Here is a 19711-nt window from a genome sequence, read left to right as displayed (position 1 = left end):
TTTTAAGATTTTATTTATTTATTCATGAGAGACAAGAGAGAGAGGCAGAGACATAGGCAGAGGGAGAAGTAGGCTCCCCTTAGGGAGCCTGATGTGGGACTCTATCCCTGAACTCCAGGATCACAACCGCTGAGCCATCCAGGCGTCCCCAGTATAGTTTTTTAAGTTAAACCTTTCCTATACAGATCTAAGAGGGGACTATGTCTAGAGGGAGACAAAAACATTCAAACTTCCTTGTTTGTGTGCTTTTTAAAGATATTTAAAGACTGTGCCTATAAGGCATAGAGGTTGCTCTTATGGAAAGTTACATTTTTAGAACCACATCTCTATATTATTTTTATTTATGTAGCATTACAGTTCTCTTGGAACCTAGAAGGATCTTATTTCCTTTAACCTCAGTAAAGCATCTCAGATATTGTTATGAGGTAAAATCAACAACAAAAACTTTAAGGATGTAGCCATTGGGTTTCTTTAGGAAAAGGAGAGACCTTTTTGTTGCTGCATAATTAAAATATTCTTTTTTTATTCTTTTTTTTAATGGATTTTTCAGTTTCTTTGTTTAAAAGAAAATGTCAAAAGGCCATTATTAGCATAGATTCTGATTAATCAGATTGGTTTTACTAGTCTTTATTGTTTTCTTGAATAGTGTTCTAAATTAATTTTCATAACATGCTATAGTTATACTCAGAGCAGACCAGGTATTCAGTTGTCATCTTATGTTTGGTTTTAGGATGGAATTGTAGATCCTGTTGACAGTACTTTAAGAGATTTTTGTGGTCGGTGTATTCGCGAATTCCTCAAATGGTCCATTAAGCAGACAACACCGCAGCAGCAAGAAAAAAGTCCAGTGAACACTAAATCACTTTTCAAGCGACTGTACAGCTTTGCACTTCACCCCAATGCTTTCAAGAGGCTAGGTGCATCACTTGCCTTTAATAATATCTACAGAGAATTCAGGTAAGTAAGCCATCTGACAGGGAAGAGTATAAAGAAGTTCTTTAAATTTTTAGTAATGATTTTGAAAAGTGACTGCTATTTATGTATCCATGTATTCATATAGCTGGCATTTAGTAGATTATTATATGTCAGATGCTGTGTTCTTTTCTGGGGATTAAAAAATGAATTAAAATGCAGTTGGCATTCAGGAAGCTCAAATTACTGAGATGCATACAAACATAATACCACAGCAGTCTTGTAAATGCAATGGAAGACCTAATTCAGGATCTTTTGGAGCATAGAAGAGGAGAATCTAACCTTGCTTGAGTAAGTTAAAGAAATCTTCCTGTAGCATTTTTTTAGAGAAAACTTAAAGGATAAATAAATCAGCCACAGCATTTCAGATCAAAGGGATGCAGTAGAGATAAAAAATAGAGTGTTATATAAGGAGATAAAGACATTTTATTTTCCTGACTATGGAGTTGGAAGTTTAGAAGGGAGCATAGTGAGCCTGCGTAGGTGCCTGTGTCTGTAGAGTTAAGAAACAGGTTACTTCTAGTGACAACAAGCCCTTGGAGTATTAGGAGAAGGAGCTGCATGTTTAAATTTCCTCCTGAAATCCACCTGCCTATAGCTATATGGAGAGTAGATCTGAGTGAGATAAGAACAGGGCTAGGACACCAGTGAAGGGGCTATCATCAGTCCCTGACCTAAGGTTGTAGTCATGTTTGTCCATTCATTTATTGTTACCTATTAAGAATATTATGTGCCAGACACTGTGCCAGATGCTGGTGATGTAAAGATACAGCCATTCAGGAGGATTGCCTCTATAAAACGAGATAAAAATCACATAGATAATTGTAAAACTTGTTGCTGAAATCAGTTCTTTTATGTAGTGGTAGATGATTACCAAGTAATCAGATAATGAGGAACCTGACTTTGATTGGTCCGGACAGTTTCTCTCAGGAAATGGGAGTTATGATAGCAGTGAGGAGAGCAATTGTAAAAATAAGATAAATGACTGAGAGAGAGAGAGACAGACAGACAGGGATGGATAGTTGGAGGGATAGGAAATTGTGTATGTGCAGATGCACATTTATATGAAAATTGACTAGAGTTTGAAGCCACTGTGTAATTTTTTTTTAGCTTTTTAAACTGTGAAACATATGTACAAAAGAGTGTTTAAAACATGTGTATGAATCTGTCACTATTTTTATTTTTTTTTTATTTTTTTTATTTTTTATTTTTTAAAAGCTTTCTTTTTTTTTTTTTTTAATTTTTATTTATTTATGATAGTCACACAGAGAGAGAGAGAGAGGCAGAGACACAGGCAGAGGGAGAAGCAGGCTCCATGCACCGGGAGCCCGACGTGGGATTCGATACTGGGTCTCCAGGATCGCGCCCTGGGCCAAAGGCAGGCGCCAAACCGCTGCGCCACCCAGGGATCCCTGTCACTATTTTTAGATGACATATTATTATATATAGAAAACCCTGAAGACTTCACCAAAAAACTATTAGAACTAATAAATTCAGTTTCAGGACACAAAAGCAATATACACAAATCTATTGCATTTCTGTACTTTAATAACCACTTATCAGGACATGAAATTAAGAAAACATTTCTATTTATAATTACATCAAAAAGAATAAAATAGGAATAAATTTAACCAAGAAGGTGAAAGACCTATACAATGAAAACCATAAGACATTGGTAAAAACAACTGAAGAAGCCACAGATCAGTTAGAAAGATATACCATGCTCATGGATTGAAAGTATTTATATTGTTAAAATGGCAATACTCTCCCCAATATTCAACATATTCGGTGGAATCCTTATAAAATTCTAGTATGACATTTTTCACAGAAACCAAACAATCCTACAATTTTTGTCGAACTACAAAATACATTGAGGAGCCAAAGTAATCTTGAGAATGAAGAGCAAAGTTGGAGGCATCATGCTCCCCAATTTCGAACTATACTACAAAAGCTATAATAATTAAAATAGTATGATATTGGCATAAAACAGGTCAATGGAACTGAATAGAGAGCTTAGAAATAAACCCACACAAACATGGTCGATTAATTTTTTACTGAAGAGCCAAGAATAAACAGTGGGAAAAGGACAGTCTCTTTAGTAGATTGATGTGGGGAAAACTGGACAGCCACATACAAAAGAATGAAACTAGACATATCTTACACCATACACAAACATTAACTCAAATTGGATTAAGGACTTGAATGTAAGACCTGAAACCATAAAATTCCTGGAAGAATAGGTGGTAACCTGTTGGACATCAGTTTTGGCAATGATGTTTTGGTTCTGATTCCAAAAGCCAAGAAAAAAACGTGAAAGTAGACATGTGGGACTATATCAACTAAAAGTTTCTGCAGGGCACAGGAATCCAATAAAATGAAAAGGTGACAAAAGGTGATCAGTTTCACAAGTCATCAGGGAAATGCGAATCAAACCACAATGAGATACCACCTCATGCCTGTTAGAATGGCTACTATGAAAGAGGCAAGAAATAACAAATTTTGGCAAGGATGTAGAAAAAGGGAACCCTTGTGCACTGCTGGTAGGAATGTAAATTGGCATAGCCACTATGGAAAACAATATGGAGATTCCTTAATAAAAAATAGAAGTACCATATGATCCAACAATTCCAAATTTTGGATATTTGTCCAAAGGAAATGAAACACTAATTCAAAAAGATATATGAACCCTGATGATTATTGCAGCATTATTTAAAATAGCCAAGATAAGGCAGACCGGGTGGCTCAGCGGTTTAGCATCACCTTCAGCTCAGGCCCTGATCCTGGAGACCCAGGATCCAGTCCCACGTTGGGCTCCCTGCCTGGAGCCTGCTTCTCCCTCTGCCTGTGTCTCTGCCTCTCTCTCTCTCTCTTTCTTTCTCTCTCTTTTTCTCTGTGTCTCTCATGAATAAATAAATAAATCATTAAAAAAATAAAATAGCCAAGATATGGAAAATGTCCATTAGTGGATGAATGAAGAAATATGGTATATATATACAACAGAGTAATTCAGCCATAAAAAAGAATGAAATCTTGCCATCTGAAAACATGGATAGATTTGAGGTCATTATGTTAAGTGAAATAAGTTAGAAAGACAAATACCTTATGGTCCTACTTATTTGTGAAATCTTAAAAAAAAAAAAAGAAAGCTCATAGATACAGAGAATAGATTGGTGGTTGTCACAGGCTGGGAAGAAGGGTAGGCAAAATAAGTGACAGAGGTCAAAAGGTACAAACTTCCAGTTTTAAAATAAGTAAGTCATAGAGATATACAGACATACCTCATTTTGTTACTCTTCACAGATACCGCATTTTATACAAACTAACTTTGGGTAGGTCTATTAGCACTACTTTTCCAACACTTACTTTGTATCTCTAAGTCATGTGTTGGTAATTCTTAAATTATTTCAAACTTTCTAATTATTCCTGTATTTGGGATGGTGGTCTTTGATGTAACTATTGTAATTGTTTTGGGGTGCCATGAACTGCTCCCATATAAGACAGTGAACATAATTGATAAATGGTGTGTGTGTTCTGACTGCGCAACCAACTGGCTGTTCCCCCTTCTCTCCCTCTCCTTGTGGTCCCCTATTCCCTGAGACACAGCAACATTGAAATTAGGTCAGTTAATAATCCGACAATAGTCTTTAATAAAGTGAAAAGAAGATTGCATGTCTCTCAGTTTACATCAAAAGCTAGAAATGATTAAGCTTGGTGCAGAAGGCCTATGAAAAGCCAAGACAGGCCAAAAACTAGGCCTCTTACACAGACAAATACTGAATGCCAAGGAGAAGTTCTTGAAGGAAATTAAAGTGGACCCTCCAGCAAACATATGGATGAAAAGGAAGTGAAACAGACTTATTGCTGATATGAAGAAAGTTGTGGTGGTCTGGATAGAAAATCAAACTAGCCATAATACTTCCTTAAGCCAATGCCTAATCCAGAGCAAGGCCTTAACTCTCCTCAGTTCTATGAAGTGAGAGAGGAAAGGAAGCTGCAGAAGAAAAAATCTGAAGCTTTCAGAAGATCTGTGAAGTTTAAGGAAAGAAGCTGTCTTCATAACATTAACGTACAAGATGAAGCAGTGCTGATATAGAAATTGCAAGTTATCTAGAAGATCTCGCTAGGATAGTTTATGAAGGTACCTCCACTAAACAACAGATTTTCAGTGTGAATTAAACAGCCTTTTGCTGGAAGAAGATGCCATCTAGAGCATCGTAAATAGAGCGGAGAAGTCATTGCCTGCTTCAAAGCTTCAAAGGACAGGCTGGCTCTCCTGTTAGGGGCCAATGTAGCTGGTGATTAAGTTAGAGCCAGTGCTGATTTACCATTCTGAAAATCCTAGGGCCCTTCAGAATTATGGTAAATTTCCTCTGCCTGTACTCTCCAAATGGAACAACAAAGCCTGGATGATAGCATATTTGTTTACAGTGTGGTTTACTGAAGATTTTAATCCCCCTGTTAAGAACTACTGCTCAGAAACAAAGATTCCTTTCAAAATAGTACTGCTCAGTGACAGTGCACCTGGTCATCCAAGAGCTCTGATGGACAAGTACCGTGAGTTTATTTGTTTTTATGCCTGCTAACACAATTATCCATTCTGCAGTAAATGAATCAAAGAGTAATTTTGACTTTCAAGTCTTATTATTTAAGAAATTTCATAATGCGGGATCCCTGGGTGGCGCAGCGGTTTGGCGCCTGCCTTTGGCCCAGGGCGCGATCCTGGAGACCCGGGATCGAATCCCACGTCAGGCTCCCAGTGCATGGAGCCTGCTTCTCCCTCTGCCTGTGTCTCTGCCTCTCTCTCTCTCTGTGTGTGACTATCATAAATAAATAAAAAATTAAAAAAAAAAAAAAGAAATTTCATAATGCTATAAATTGAAAACCTGGTAAGGATTCACCATTCTAGATGCCATTAAGAACATACATGATTCATGGGAAGAGATCAAAATATCAACATTCACAGGAGTTTGGGAGAAGTTGATTCCAACCTTAAGGATGACTTTGAGGGGCTTAAGACTTCAGTGAGGGAGTAACTGCAGATGTGGTGGAAAGAGCAAGAGAACTAGAACTAGAAGTGAAGCTTTCAAGTGTGACCAAATTGCTGTCGTTTCATGACAAAACTTTAATGGATGAGGAGTTGCTTCTTATGGATGAAGGTGGTTTCTTGAGATGGAATCTTACTCCTGGGGAAGATGCTGTGAAGATTGTTGAAGTTTTAGAATACCGTATAAACTTAGTTGATAAAATAGTGGCAGAGTTTGACAAGATTGATTTCAGTTTTGAAAGAGGTTCTGCTGTGAGTGAAATGCTACCAAATAGCATCACCTGCTACAGAGAAATTAGATCTGAAAGGAAGAGTTGGATCTATGTGGCAAACTTCTCTGTATCTTATTTGAAGAAATGGTCACAGCCACCCAGCCTTGAGCAGCCAACGACCCGAATCAGTCAACACCAGCCATCAACACTGAGGCAAGACCCTCTACCAGCAAAATGATTATAACTCACTGAAAGCTCAGAAGATGGTTAGCATTTCTTAGCAATATAAAGTATTTTTAATTAAGGTATGTTTTCAGACATAATACTGTTGTGCTTTTAATATACAGTACGATGTTAATATAACTGTTATATGCCCTGGGAAACCAAAAAATTCACTTCACTGCCTTTGTTGAGATAATTGCTTTATTTTGGTTACCTGGAGCCAAACTTGTAGTATTTCTCAAGGGTGCCTATAATGTAGAATATGGTGACTATAGTTAATACTGTATTACATATTTAAAGGTTGCTAGGAGAGTAGATTTTAAATCTTCACATCATGAGGAAAAGAATTTTTTAAATATATGGGGATAGATGTTAACTAGACTTATTGTAGTGATCATATTGTAATGTATACAAATACAGAGTCATTTTGTTGTACTCCTGGAATTAACACAACGTTATATGTCAGCTATACCTCAGTTAAAAAAAAAGAACTCTGTATGTTGAATAATAATAAGTTTTTGCATACTCCCCACCTAGGTTAAGAAATAGAGTATTTTCAGTATTTCAGACCTTCCTCTTTGAGCTAATCATTCATTCTTCCTTTATATTATTTATTCCCTTGTTTGTCTTTTTTGTTTCTTTTTTTTGTTTCATTTTGTATGTATGTACCCCAAATGATACATTTTGCAATTTGGAAGATCAGTGTTTTCACTGTTTGGTGAAGTGTCCTGGGATATTCTGTTCAGTGGAGACTGGCTCCAGCTTCCATGAGAGATTACAGGAGCCCATTCCAAGGAATTAGAATGACAAGGTTCACGTTAGTTTTATAGCAGAGCTCTCCAGAATGTTGTGAAGTAGATCACAAGTGATATCTGGGAGAAATATCATCTGAACGTGTGGACTGCCCTTTAATTTCTGCTTCTCAGCTCCATGTGGCTCACCATGTGTCAGGAACATGTCAAGGCAATACTCTCTCCTGGGATAAATGAGCACTCTCAGCTGATCCAAGTTGAACATGGACAGGAGAAGAACTTTTAAGTACCTGATCATGGTCACCCAGGTTAAGAAAGGAATTTGGGCCATCTTCTGTACAGGTTGAAAAATCCATACTGTGGTGTTTTGGTGGAGACAGCTGTTACCAAGTCTCTTTCTTGGGTCCCTGCTCACCTGTTGTATTGGATCTCCTTGCCTTTCCTCTTGGATTGTCCCCTGCACTTCTTCCCTGTTTGATTTTTTGTTTCCTTTTCCTCTCTTGCCTTCCTTTTTGGATACTCTTGATTTGTTGGATCACATTCAAAATAGCTTTTTGAGAAAAGGTACACAATAGAGAAATTCTTTGAAATCTTACATGTTGAATAATATAAATACAAGTCCTATTGTTTCCTTTCTGCATGCTGATGAGCTGTTTGCACACCTTTCTTGGGAAACATATTTGTAGGGCATCATTTTGTCATGTCATTTCTCTACTTAGCTGCTTTAGCTGGTGTTGATACCTAAGCTAAAACCTGTTATACTCAACCTGGCCTTTCAAGATCCCCCAGCTTTTGGAGTCTCATCACAAGCTGCTCTTCCAGGCACTTGAGTGGCTCAGTTGGTTAAGCGTCTGCCTTCAGCTCAGGTCATGATCTCAGGGCCCCTACTTGTGCTTGCTTACTCACTTGCTCTCTCCCTGTGTCAGATAAATAAATAAAATCTTTAAACAGAACACACACACACACACAAACTGCTGTTCCAAATGAATCTTTTCTTTTCCTTGCCAGTTTGCTTGCTGTCTCCTGTTTTTCATCTTGCCTCCATGTCTTTGCCCATACCACACATTTATCAGTTAATGTCCTTTATTTTCAGTGTCAGATCTGGGTGTGTGACACCAGGGATGATGGGGAGCTTGTGATTCTGACAGGCCCTGCCCCTCTTAGGATTCAAACTTAAAAAAAAAAAAGAAAAAAAAAAAACTAGGACTATATTCCTGACAAACCAAACACCAGTTTGTGATTTTTGTTCTAAGTACTCTGGTCCTGCACACTTGCTCTAGTTCTGTTTGTTCCAGGAACACTCCCTCAGTGGGTGGTGCAGTGACCCAGCACTTCATCAGATGAGTAGAACTTCCAACTTGTATTCTTCTCTGAACTCCTCTGAGACTCAGTTCCTAGCCCTGTCATTTTATATTTAATCATTTACTGTCCTGTGTTATTAAGGAGCAAATTTTCCAGGGAGAGATCTGCCCTCTGCCCTTCACCCACCCATGAGTTTATATAAGAATTGCTCCACAGACATTGTTGGTCAAATTATTTACATGTGCCTGTTGTGCTTGTAAAGCTTAGCATTTACTACTGGTATTGACTTGTTTTTGGATAGGGTAAGAGATTTTGAAATTCTTTTTATTTTGAAAGAATGTGGATTTGGTATGAAACTTTCTCTTCTATTTTAATGAGGTGTGTGGAAGTGTGGTCAAAACAATGGTTCTGAAGTTATTTGCTGTGAGCAGTTCTATAGACTGAAGGGTACTTGTTTGCAGAGAAAAAGCGAATATTGCCTCTTTTGGTTTATATAGTTTTTGCTCTGCTCTTGAGGAAGTTTTCTTCTTTGAGAATTATTTTAGGTTGCTTTATGTTTCAAAACATTTGAGCCATTTTTTAAAAAACATTTAATTCATGTATGTACTCTTTAATTCAGTAATGTACTCTTTGATAACATTACTCTTTTCCCTTGTCACTTCTGCTTTTTTGTTTTCCTAGGTGAAGTTCAATATTCTTTGTTTTACAGGGAAGAAGAGTCTCTGGTAGAGCAGTTTGTGTTTGAAGCATTGGTTACGTACCTGGAAAGTCTGGCCTTAGCACACACAGATGAGAAACCCTTAGGTAGGTCTTATCTGAGTGTTTTGTTTGTACACCAGTTCTGTTTGCCTGACAAATCTTCAAGAACTTTACCACTCAGGGGTTAAGCCTCAGGTAATTCTCTCATAAGGTGATATTTTCTTTTCTCCTGTCTCCCATTTAGGGTGATAAGTATGAAAGGGAGATATGCCCCTCTGATGCCTCCAAAACAGTTAAGAATCTTCAATGCCCACCTTCTGTGTGGCCCACCACATCTCCCTGGTGGCCACTGAGCTTGACCCCTAGATGGCCAGAGATTTGCCCAGGGCAGGCGGGACAATTTTATTGTGCAGCTCCAATGAAGCCAGCCAGTACTGTGATGACATGAAATGTGAGAATGTTCGATTGCACCACGTAAAAAAACCTGGGTGTAATAATCACTGAGATGTGGCCAGTGTCTCACTGATGACAGTTTGAAATGTGGAAGATAGATCTCATTACAAGATTGTGATAAAGCTGTTTCAACTATAATTAAGAAATAATAAAATGATAAGTCAGAAATAGACTTAAAGTAGTTAAGACAGTAATAAATGGTAGACTTTACAATTAAATTCTGTATTATATAAAATTCTCTATTCTGTAAACTTACTTTACAAATAAATTCTGTGTTATGAACATCACGGAATTTCTGGGCTGGAAGTCTTAGATATCTTACCCAGAGAACTTAAGTGACTGAGCTAGGTCACATAGATGTGTATAGCAGAACTTCTTTTTCACTTATCCAGATTTTATTTTGTTTGTGTTTTTAAAAAGACAGGTTGTGTTCTACTATCCTTCATGGTGATAGCCTACTGTGGGTAAAAATACTTAAAATTTAGCTCTTGCCATCAAAGAGCTTAAAATTGCTTAGTTTATCTTGACATAAAGGTGAATTTTCTCAACAAGTGAAATTTAACACTTAAAAATCACTGCCATATTTTCAAAGCATAGAAAGAAAACGTTTTCTTGGTTATAGAACTCAAATTGTGTAAGGCTCCTTTCCTAAATAACCTGAGGCATCTGTGGATGGCTTTACTAATTTACTTTGATTCAGAACCTACAGTGACTTATTATTAATCTATCTATGGTTGAACCTACATAAGAAAAAGGGGAGGTCAAGGAATTTATACTCCTCAAATAATAACCTTAAATGGAGGTAGATAGGATCTGGCCTGGTAGGTGAATTTTGTAATACCTTCCATCTCAAATCCAGTATGTGAGGCTGTGCTTTGGCTGACTGGGGGCTGGTGAAGCAGTTTCTCATTAGGTGCAGTATTGTTATGAGTGTGTGCATGTGCACTATACTATTCTGAGATTTTAAATGTGGGTTTTGTTTTTGTTTTGGGACAGTGTAAATCATTTATTTAAATTATGTATTCTGAAGGCTGAAACGATGTTGACTCTGTTGTAAAATTATCTTTTTAGTTAAAACCTATAATAAACCTATAATACTAATTTATTCACAATAATCAGCTATATAACTCCTTTGGAAATACATTTTTGTGCTTGAGAACAGGTACAATTCGACAATGTTGTGATGCCATTGATCACCTAAGGCATATCATTGAAAAGAAGCATGTATCTTTAAACAAAGTAAAAAAACGACGTAGGCCACGGTAGGTGATACTGCTTCTTTTTTTATTTTTCCAACATAAAACTAATTCCTAGTAAAAGAGAATTTGGAAGAAATGTGTGGATATATAAAGAATTTTCTAAACAAGAAATGTGTGGAAATAGATAATTTCTAGGACGCTTAAAAGCTTTGTATTTGAAAGTGCTTGGTTTACTGTATTAATTTGTAACGGACATTTATTTTACCTGCAGTAATTTTGAATGCAAATTTGATGTGGAATTTTTTTTTCTTTTTTTTTTTAATTTTTATTTATTTATGATAGTCACACAGAGAGAGAGAGAGGCAGAGACATAGGCAGAGGGAGAAGCAGGCTCCATGCACCGGGAGCCTGACGTGGGACTTGATCCCGGGTCTCCAGGGTCGCACCCTGGGCCAAAGGCAGGAGCTAAACCGCTGCGCCACCCAGGGATCCCTGATGTGGAATTTTTTGACTAGAAAATGCACGAACTATTGTGGAGTAAATTTAAGATATAAAAACTGTAATATTGAAATAGCATTTTGACAGTCATAGAATTATAGAATGAAGCCAAGGCTGGCTTTTTAACCAGTGGTATCCAGCCTTCGCTCTTAATCCCATTCTAGCAAGGTCTCATTCTCCAAAAGGATGGTATGTGCCATGCATCAGCCCCTCCAGATCTGTGCAGGGCGTCTGGGGAGTCTGCTGGCTGCTACCACTCTGTAGAAACATTGGCACACGTAAATTGGATATTAATATTTTTTCTGTTGTTATAAAATTGATTCTTTCAGATCCTATTCTTAACTTTTGACCTCTAGATCACTGGTTCCCAAAGCATGCATCAGAATTACCTGGAGGTCTTGTTGTAACACAGGTTGCAACACAGCTGAGTCTATCCCCAGAATCTTTAAGGAGGTCTAGAGCGGGGCTAAGGATTTGCATTTTCTGCCAAGTTTTTAGATAATATTGTTGCAGCTGGATCAGCAACCATAATTTGAGAAGCACTCCTTTAGATTTCAGATCTCCCTTTGTTTTAAGGTACATTGAAAAGGAAACCTAAAAATATTGGTGCTGTTGTTTTAAGAAATGCTTTTTAATTTTTTCTCAATTAGAAAAAAACGAAGATAAGCAACATTTAGGACCTATTTAACCTGTGACATTTTAATGGTATACTAATGATAATACATTAAAAATAAATTGAAGTTTCTACATGTATTATTGTGGCAAAATTGAGCTTATGGTTTCTATACTCTTGGGTCAGCCAAATGTAAATGTTGGGGTGTGTATTAAATATAGTGTATTATCTCCATTTAGAGGATTTCCACCTTCGGCATCATTGTGTTTACTGGATATGGTCCAGTGGCTGTTAGCCCACTGTGGAAGGCCCCAAACAGAATGTCGACACAAATCCATAGAACTCTTTTATAAATTTGTTCCTTTATTGCCAGGTATTGTGATCTTTATGTCCTGTAAATTATGAGTTTTGCTTCTATCAGTAGTAAAATAAATGTGTACTTATTTAAAATGTAACCTTTCCGTTATTTAGATGAATGTTACAAATAATATGTTCCTCATAAAAAGATATGTTCTATATTCATTACAGATCATTTGTTTGACAAAGGATGAAAGATGGGCTATGCATTTCTCAAAGATTTTGAGAAGCAAGGAAAGGAAAAAAAGTGCTCTTTTGATGTCCAGTGATATAGAGGAAGTAAATTTAGAATTTCCCAGTATCTTTTATTCCACTCTATTTTTACTTTTTTATCTCATTTAAAGGAAATAAAAAGGGTTGGATAACCAGTTAACATGTTAACTGATATTGTTAACATGATATTCAGTTAATAGTTGGTGAAATAAGAAATTGCTAGACTGCTAAATCCGAATGATCCGGGCAGCCTGGGTGGCTCAGTGGTTTAGCGCCGCCTTTAGCCCAGGGCCTGATCCTAGAGACGCGGGATCAAGTCTCATGTCAGGCTCCCTGCATGAAGCCTGCTTCTCCCTTTGTCCATGTCTCTGCCTCTCTCTCTGTGTATCTTTCATGAATAAATAAATACAATCTTTAAAAAAAAATCTGAATGATCCCAGATTATTATGATATTAAAGGGAAGCAGTAAGCCTATGTTTTTTATTTTTATTTATTTATTTATTTATTTATTTTTAATTTTTATTTATTTATGATAGAGGGGGGGGGGGCAGAGACATAGGCAGAGGGAGAAGCAGGCTCCATGCACCGGGAGCCCGATGTGGGATTCGTTCCCGGGTCTCCAGGATCGCGCCCTGGGCCAAAGGCAGGCGCCAAACAGCTGCGTCACCCAGGGATCCCCTAGCCTATGCTTTTTAATAATGAGTGCACTAAGCCATTAAACTATACTTAAAGACTCAAAATAATTACTAAGTTTCTTAATAGAGGAATAAATGTGCCTCAGGACAGACCCAGGCCCTGGCTTCCCTCTGTGGAGTGTACTGTGCAAGAACCCTGCTATGCTGTGGTGTCTGGATAAGAAAGGTCATGGAACACTACAGATCATTTGGGGCTTTTTCCTCATTGAAGTAGAGGTGCAATTACTTGGTATAATTCTAAAACTTAGAAGATACTCTATTTGTTATACTGTGGAATGTATTGTGATACGCTATAGATTTAATATAGCATATATTGCAATTGTATTAGTACTACATATACTATTTGGTATATAAATATATGGTATATATTTGCCTACTATAATTTTAGGTATATAATGGTAATGTGTATTTGGATTTTCTTTTTTTAATTTTTTTTTGTGTATTTGGATTTTTAATGTAGAGAATTGTTTAAAAAAATCACTAGTATTTTAAATTTGTTTATTGCTTTTAGTTAACAAAGTTAGTTTTGTAGTCATTCTCACAGAACTCCTATAAAGTCCATGAAGATTGGATGGGGTGGGGATCCCTGGGTGGCTCAGCGGTTTAGCGCCTGCCTTCGGCCCAGGGAGTAATCCTGGAGTCCTGGAATCAAGTTTCACATCAGGCTCTCTGCATGGAGCCTGCTTCTCCCTCTGCCTGTGTCTCTGCCTTCTCTCTCTCTCTCTCTGTGTCTTTCATGAATGAATAAATAAAATCTTAAAGAAAAAAGATTGGATAGGTGGAAAGGTGGGCATGTTTTCCTTATTTTTAAAGGGAACTTGGCCCAGATATTACATGGGTGGAACTATTAGTTGGCAGACCTTACCTCCCTTCCAATTGGATCTCTGATTCTCCTGCATCCCACACAATTCCTAGTGATGTCAGCTTGACTGATCCCAGACATTTCTATTGTTTTTCTCAGTTGCTTACAATAGGGACCTCACATATTTTCAATGAAATAAGTAGAGTTCTGCTCAGAATTGTTTCTGTTACACAAAGGATGCTAAATAGGTGAACCTTGTCCTGCTGCCAACATATACTTTGTATGAAAGGAATGAACGTTCCATCACTTATGTTCCTCTGTGCCCTCCAGTGTTGCATCCACCTTTCTCTCTGCTATGTTTTTCCCCAGTGTTTTTTTTTTTTTGTCTTTATTTTAATTCCAGTTAGTTAACATATAGTGTCATAGTAGTTTCAGCTATACAATATAGTAATTCATCAACTCCATTATGATCTGGTGCTGATCATATCAAGTGCATACCTAATCCCCACCACCAACTAAACTGATCCTCCCAACCCCATTCCTGTCTGGTAACTGTCAGTTTGTTCTCTATAGTTAAGAGTCTTTTTCTTGGTTTGTCTGTTTTCCACCCTGTGTTCATTTGTTTAGTTTCTTAAATTCCACCTATGAATGAAATCATAGGGTATTTGTCTTTTTCTTGCTTAGCGTAATGCTCCCTATGTCCATCCATGTCATTACAAATGGCAAGATTTCCATTTTTTTTATGGCTGAATAATATTTATACCACATCATTAGTCGATGGACACTTGGGCTGCTTCTGTATCTTGATTTGTAAACAGTGCTGCCCCCAGGGTTTTTTTGTTTGTTTGTTTGTTTGTTTGTTTGTTTTTTAAAGAGGGGGTGGGAAGGGAGCAAGAGAATTTCAAGCAGGCTCTACAGCCAGCCCAGAGCCTGATGTGGGGCTCAATTGATCCCACAACCTTGAGATCATGACCTGTTCCAAAATGAAGTCGGACACTTAAACAACTAAGCCACCCAAGCCCCCCACCAGCAAGTGGTTTTTTAAAAAAATTTTTTAAAAATATTTTATTATTTATTTATTCATGAGAGACAAAATGAGAGAGAGGTAGGGAGAGAGAGAGAGGAGCAGAGACACAGGCAGAGGGAGAAGCGGGCTCCATGCAGGGAGCCTGATGTGGGACTCGATCCTGGGTCTCCAGGATCACACCCTGGGCTGAAGGCAGTGCTAAACCACTGAGCCACCCGGGCTGCCCCCTCAAGTGGTTTTTAAGGGACAATGTTAAGTGTCTCTTTAGATCAGAAGTCCTATGTCTTGAAAGAGTATACTGTCATCTGGGCAACTCCCAGATCAGTGGAATGTAATGACAAGTGAAAGCACATCCCTATGACATGTATCTGGGTCTTTGACTGTTGAGACTCATGTTGAACAGAAAGCCAGGGTGACAGCAGCCATAGTTTGGAGGAGAGTGAGAAGGAGGCAGGGATCTGGGAAGGTTCTCAGCAATACAGATGTGCTTTCCAAGGCTTAGCTCTTCATCCATATGTTCCCTTATCCTCTTCTTTATCTACACCTGTCTTTCTCTGTCCTTCTATGACTCATAGCTGGCATTTGATACAGAACTTAAATACTGTTTTTACTCATTTTCTTTGTCAGTATTTATTTATTTATTTAGTCAGTATTTAAAATAATGGAATGTTTAATAATTCTCGCTAAAACAAATCTGAAGGGGCACCTGGATGGCTCAGTTGGTGAAGCATCTGCTTTTGGCTGAGGTCAGGATCTCAGGGTCCTGGGATTGAGCCCTGAGTCAGGCTTCCTGCTCAGCCGGGAGTCTGCTTCTCTCTGTCTCTGCCCCTCCACCTTCTTGTGCTTGCTTTCTCTCTGTCAGATAAATAAAATTAAAAAAAACAAAAAACCTGAAAACATGATATGGAATCTTTTACATACATAGCTATGATAGGTATTTTTTAACACAATAAAGAAACAATTTCTTCTTACTACATCAGAAATACATTATTGTTTTGCATTCTTTTCTAAGTTCATTAGAATCAGGATGATTTGACCTTTTGAGAGTCATTGATTTTAGAGCCTACAAAATACAATTAAATGTTTTTTTCTTTAGTTTTGAAAACGGTTAATACCTAAAGGAGAAAATATCTTTCAAAAAGATAATTCAAGGCTTTTATTTAATAAAAACTGCACTGTGATAGGTAATATTCTAAGCACTTTTTCAAATACTAACTACTTCAATTCATTTAATCTTTGTAGGAACCTTATAGGTAGATACTGTTAGGATTCTCATTTACAGATGAGGAAACTGGGACACAAGAGAGGCCAGGTCCGCACAGCCACGAAGTAGGATAGGAACTTGAGAATCACAGTGCTTTTCTTTGTGTTTATTCTTTAAATTACTCCTGGGAAAAAAAGGATAATAATTTTCAAGAGAAGAGGCAAGGGAAAGGATATGATGCTTATAGCTGTTTAAATAGTATCCAACCATTTTTATAATGTTTAAAATAACTGAAGAGAATAGCTTTGGTGGAAATACCTTCTTGGCAGTAATTACATTGAAACAAGTTATGATTGCTATAGTTAAAAAATTATCCCTTATCATAAGTTGTACAAGCCTGTACATAAGTTGTACAGGTATTTTATATGGAAACTGTATTTGAAATATTGTGGTATTGCCAGTCTTGTTTGAGTCTAATTATGTTCGTTAACATATCAGAGTTTAATTCTTGTTTTCTATTATTGGGGGATGCTATTTTTATTTAGGCACCATGATTAGATTAATTTTAGTTATGTGAAATTACGTGTTTTCATCTTGTTTCTTTTTTAAGGCAACAAATCTCCTTCTTTATGGCTGAAAGATATTCTTAAGAACAAAGATACTTCCTTTCTCATAAACACATTTGAGGGGGGAGGAGGAAGTTGTGATCGGCCGTCAGGCATCCTTGTTCAGCCCACCCTCTTCCATCTGCAAGGGCCGTTCAGCTTGAGAGCTGCCCTGCAATGGATGGACATGCTTTTGGCGGCTCTGGAGTGCTACAACACATTCATTGAAGAGAAAACCCTCAAGGCACCTGATGTCCTGGGTAGGTAATATCTGTGCCCCAAGTTACTGTGGTCCAGTTCTACCTGAAGTTATTCAGGGAAAAACAGCAGTAGGGTCTTTGACTAGACAGGCAACACTGTCTAGAATCACAGAAACAATGGCAACAGCAGGGAGCATTAATTTAGTCCTTGCATTCTTCTTGAAGCTCACAGTGAGGGTGGGGGTCTGGTGTACATGACAGCACGGAGGCTACAGAAACCTGCCCAGAGTCTGTACTTTTGTGCCTTGTTCACAGGTTCTTAATGATCTTTTTTATCAAATAACCTTTTGAGGTTTTCATTTGCATGTAGCACCTTAAAAGAGTTTTTCATGGGTGCCTGGCTGGCTCAGTTGACAGAGCATGCAACTCTCATTTCTTTTGTTTTTAAGAGAAAGAGCATGGGAGTGGGATAGGGAGGGACAGAGCGAGAAGGGAGAGAAAGAATTAGGCACTATGCTCGGCATGGAGCCAGATGTGAGGCTCAATTTTATGACCCTGAGATCATGACCTAAGCTGAAATCAGGAGTCAGAAGAAGCTTGACCGACTGAGTCACCCAGGCACCCCGGAGCATGCAACTCTTGGTCTCAGGCTTATAAGTTTGAGCCTCACATTGGGCAGAGAGATTACTTAAAAAATAAAATCATTAAAAGAATGTTTTTGAGGGCACATGGGTGACAAAATCAGTGAAGCTGCTGACTCCTGGTTTTGGCTCAGGTCTGACCTCAGGGTCATGAAATCAAGACCCACATCAGGCTCTGTGCTCAGCAGTGAGTCTGCTTCACATTCTCTGCCTGTCCTGCTCATGTTCTCTCTCTCTCTCTCTTTCTCTCCCCTTTTCCTCTCAAATAAATAAATCCTTTAAAAAGTATTTATAAAATAAAAGAGTTCTTCCTTACATGAGGCTTTGATCTTATTGCATGTTTCTGAGTAGCTTGTCTTTATTTTTCTTACGTTGTCCTGTTCCTTAGTATTTTTATTGTAGTATAATGATCATAGTATTTTTTTTTTTTTTTTTTACAGAGGGTAGGATGTAGAGTGGAGTGTTTTGTGTGATCCTTAGCCTGTGCTGGGAAGAAGGAGATGCAGACTCTATCCTTCTAGTGACCTACATGGGAGATGGGTCCTGGGAGGTGTGTCTCTCTGAGAATATAGTATCTGCAGAGGACCACAGCTGAGAGCTACATTGCTCTGAGCTTTGAGGTTCGCTGAGCAGGCTCTTTTGGTCTTTGGGGGTGAATAAATCCTCTCTTACGGGATGAATATCCAACTTACCACTTAAAACATATTCTGTTATTTACCTGATTTTCACTTCAGACACAGTATCCATTCTGGTGGTGGCTGACTAAAGGAACTACCAGTCTCTAATTCTGTCAGAGGTGAAATCTGTATTTCGGGAACTGGGGAGAGAGAACCAGGCTATCTTGTCTTCCTTCTAGTTTAAAGAAGTTGGAGGCAGACATAGTGGGGAGTATGTAATGTGTGCAGTGCACATGCACACACTGGGGTTCGGGAAAGCAGATTTTTTTTTTTTTGTATATATTTTTTATTGGAGTTCGATTTGCTAACATCTAGTATAACACCCAGTGCTCTTCCTGTCAAGTGCCCCCCTCAGTGCCCGTCACCCAGTCACCCCACCCCCACCACCCTTCTCCCCTTCCACTACCCCTTGTTTGTTTCCCAGAGTTAGGAGTCTCTCGTGTTCTGTCACCCTCTCTGATATTTCCACTCATTTTCTCTCCTTTCCCCTTTAAGGGAAAATAGATTTTATACTATTTTGAGATCTGACTCTCTGGCATGGGATGCATCATGATTATAGTATGGGATTCTCAGAAGGATAGGTCACATAAGTTCTGATATTTTAAAAATAATAGTAGCTGTTTACTAGCAAATAGTTCCCTAAATTCATTGTTTTAAAAGATCTCATGTCATTTTGAAAATTTCAACAAGAAAAAAGGCATAGGAAATAGGTAAAACCTTACCCCCTACTTGCATTAGCTAGTGACAGATACAAAAACAGTGTAGTGTTCACTTTTCTAAACTTTCCTATGCATATAATATGTATTTTAATTTTAATTTTTTAACTTAATGGGATTATTGCATGCTTTACTGTAATTTTCTTTTTAAAAAGAAACTCTTTAAAAGAAACTTAACATATTGGATGTCTTTTTATGTCAGTTTATATACCTTGGGCTAATTTAAATGAGCATGTATTACTAAATTATCCAAATGTGTCACAGTCTTTGAAATGTTGATTTACCTTGTGAAGAGTGGGGGACATTAAAAACAATATGCCTTCTTTCAAACTTGACAAAGAATTCCTCGTTGCTTTTAGTGATTGAGCAAGTTGTAATTTCTGATGTGTGGACATTTGAATGTGAAATCGTTAGTATTACTTAAAAAAATGTATTCATTGGAGCCTAAATACTGTAGAGGCCTTTTGTTCAACATTATCAGGCTTAAAATGATTTCTTTACTTGGAAGTTTTGCAAAGTTCCTGAATTATTACCATTCCATACCCTTTTTTTATCCTAAGTATTCTCTGTTTTTATGCTTGTGTTTTTACTCATAACTCTACATTTTT

General features: G+C 37.7%; 1 protein-coding gene across 1 annotated transcript in view; it reads left to right on the top strand.

Annotated features, from left to right (window-relative positions):
* PRKDC (protein kinase, DNA-activated, catalytic subunit) overlaps positions 1-19711 on the top strand; it is a 217830-nt gene that overhangs the window by 47058 nt on the left and 151061 nt on the right. Inside the window, 5 exon segments of the mRNA NM_001006651.2 lie at positions 731-957; positions 9214-9308; positions 10819-10918; positions 12206-12339; positions 16875-17129. Coding sequence (NP_001006652.2) covers positions 731-957; positions 9214-9308; positions 10819-10918; positions 12206-12339; positions 16875-17129 — 811 coding nt within the window.

The sequence above is a fragment of the Canis lupus genome, chromosome 29 (assembly GCF_011100685.1).
Source record: "Canis lupus familiaris isolate Mischka breed German Shepherd chromosome 29, alternate assembly UU_Cfam_GSD_1.0, whole genome shotgun sequence".
Taxonomy (NCBI): domain Eukaryota; kingdom Metazoa; phylum Chordata; class Mammalia; order Carnivora; family Canidae; genus Canis; species Canis lupus.
This window is presented reverse-complemented; position numbering and strand designations above follow the sequence as displayed.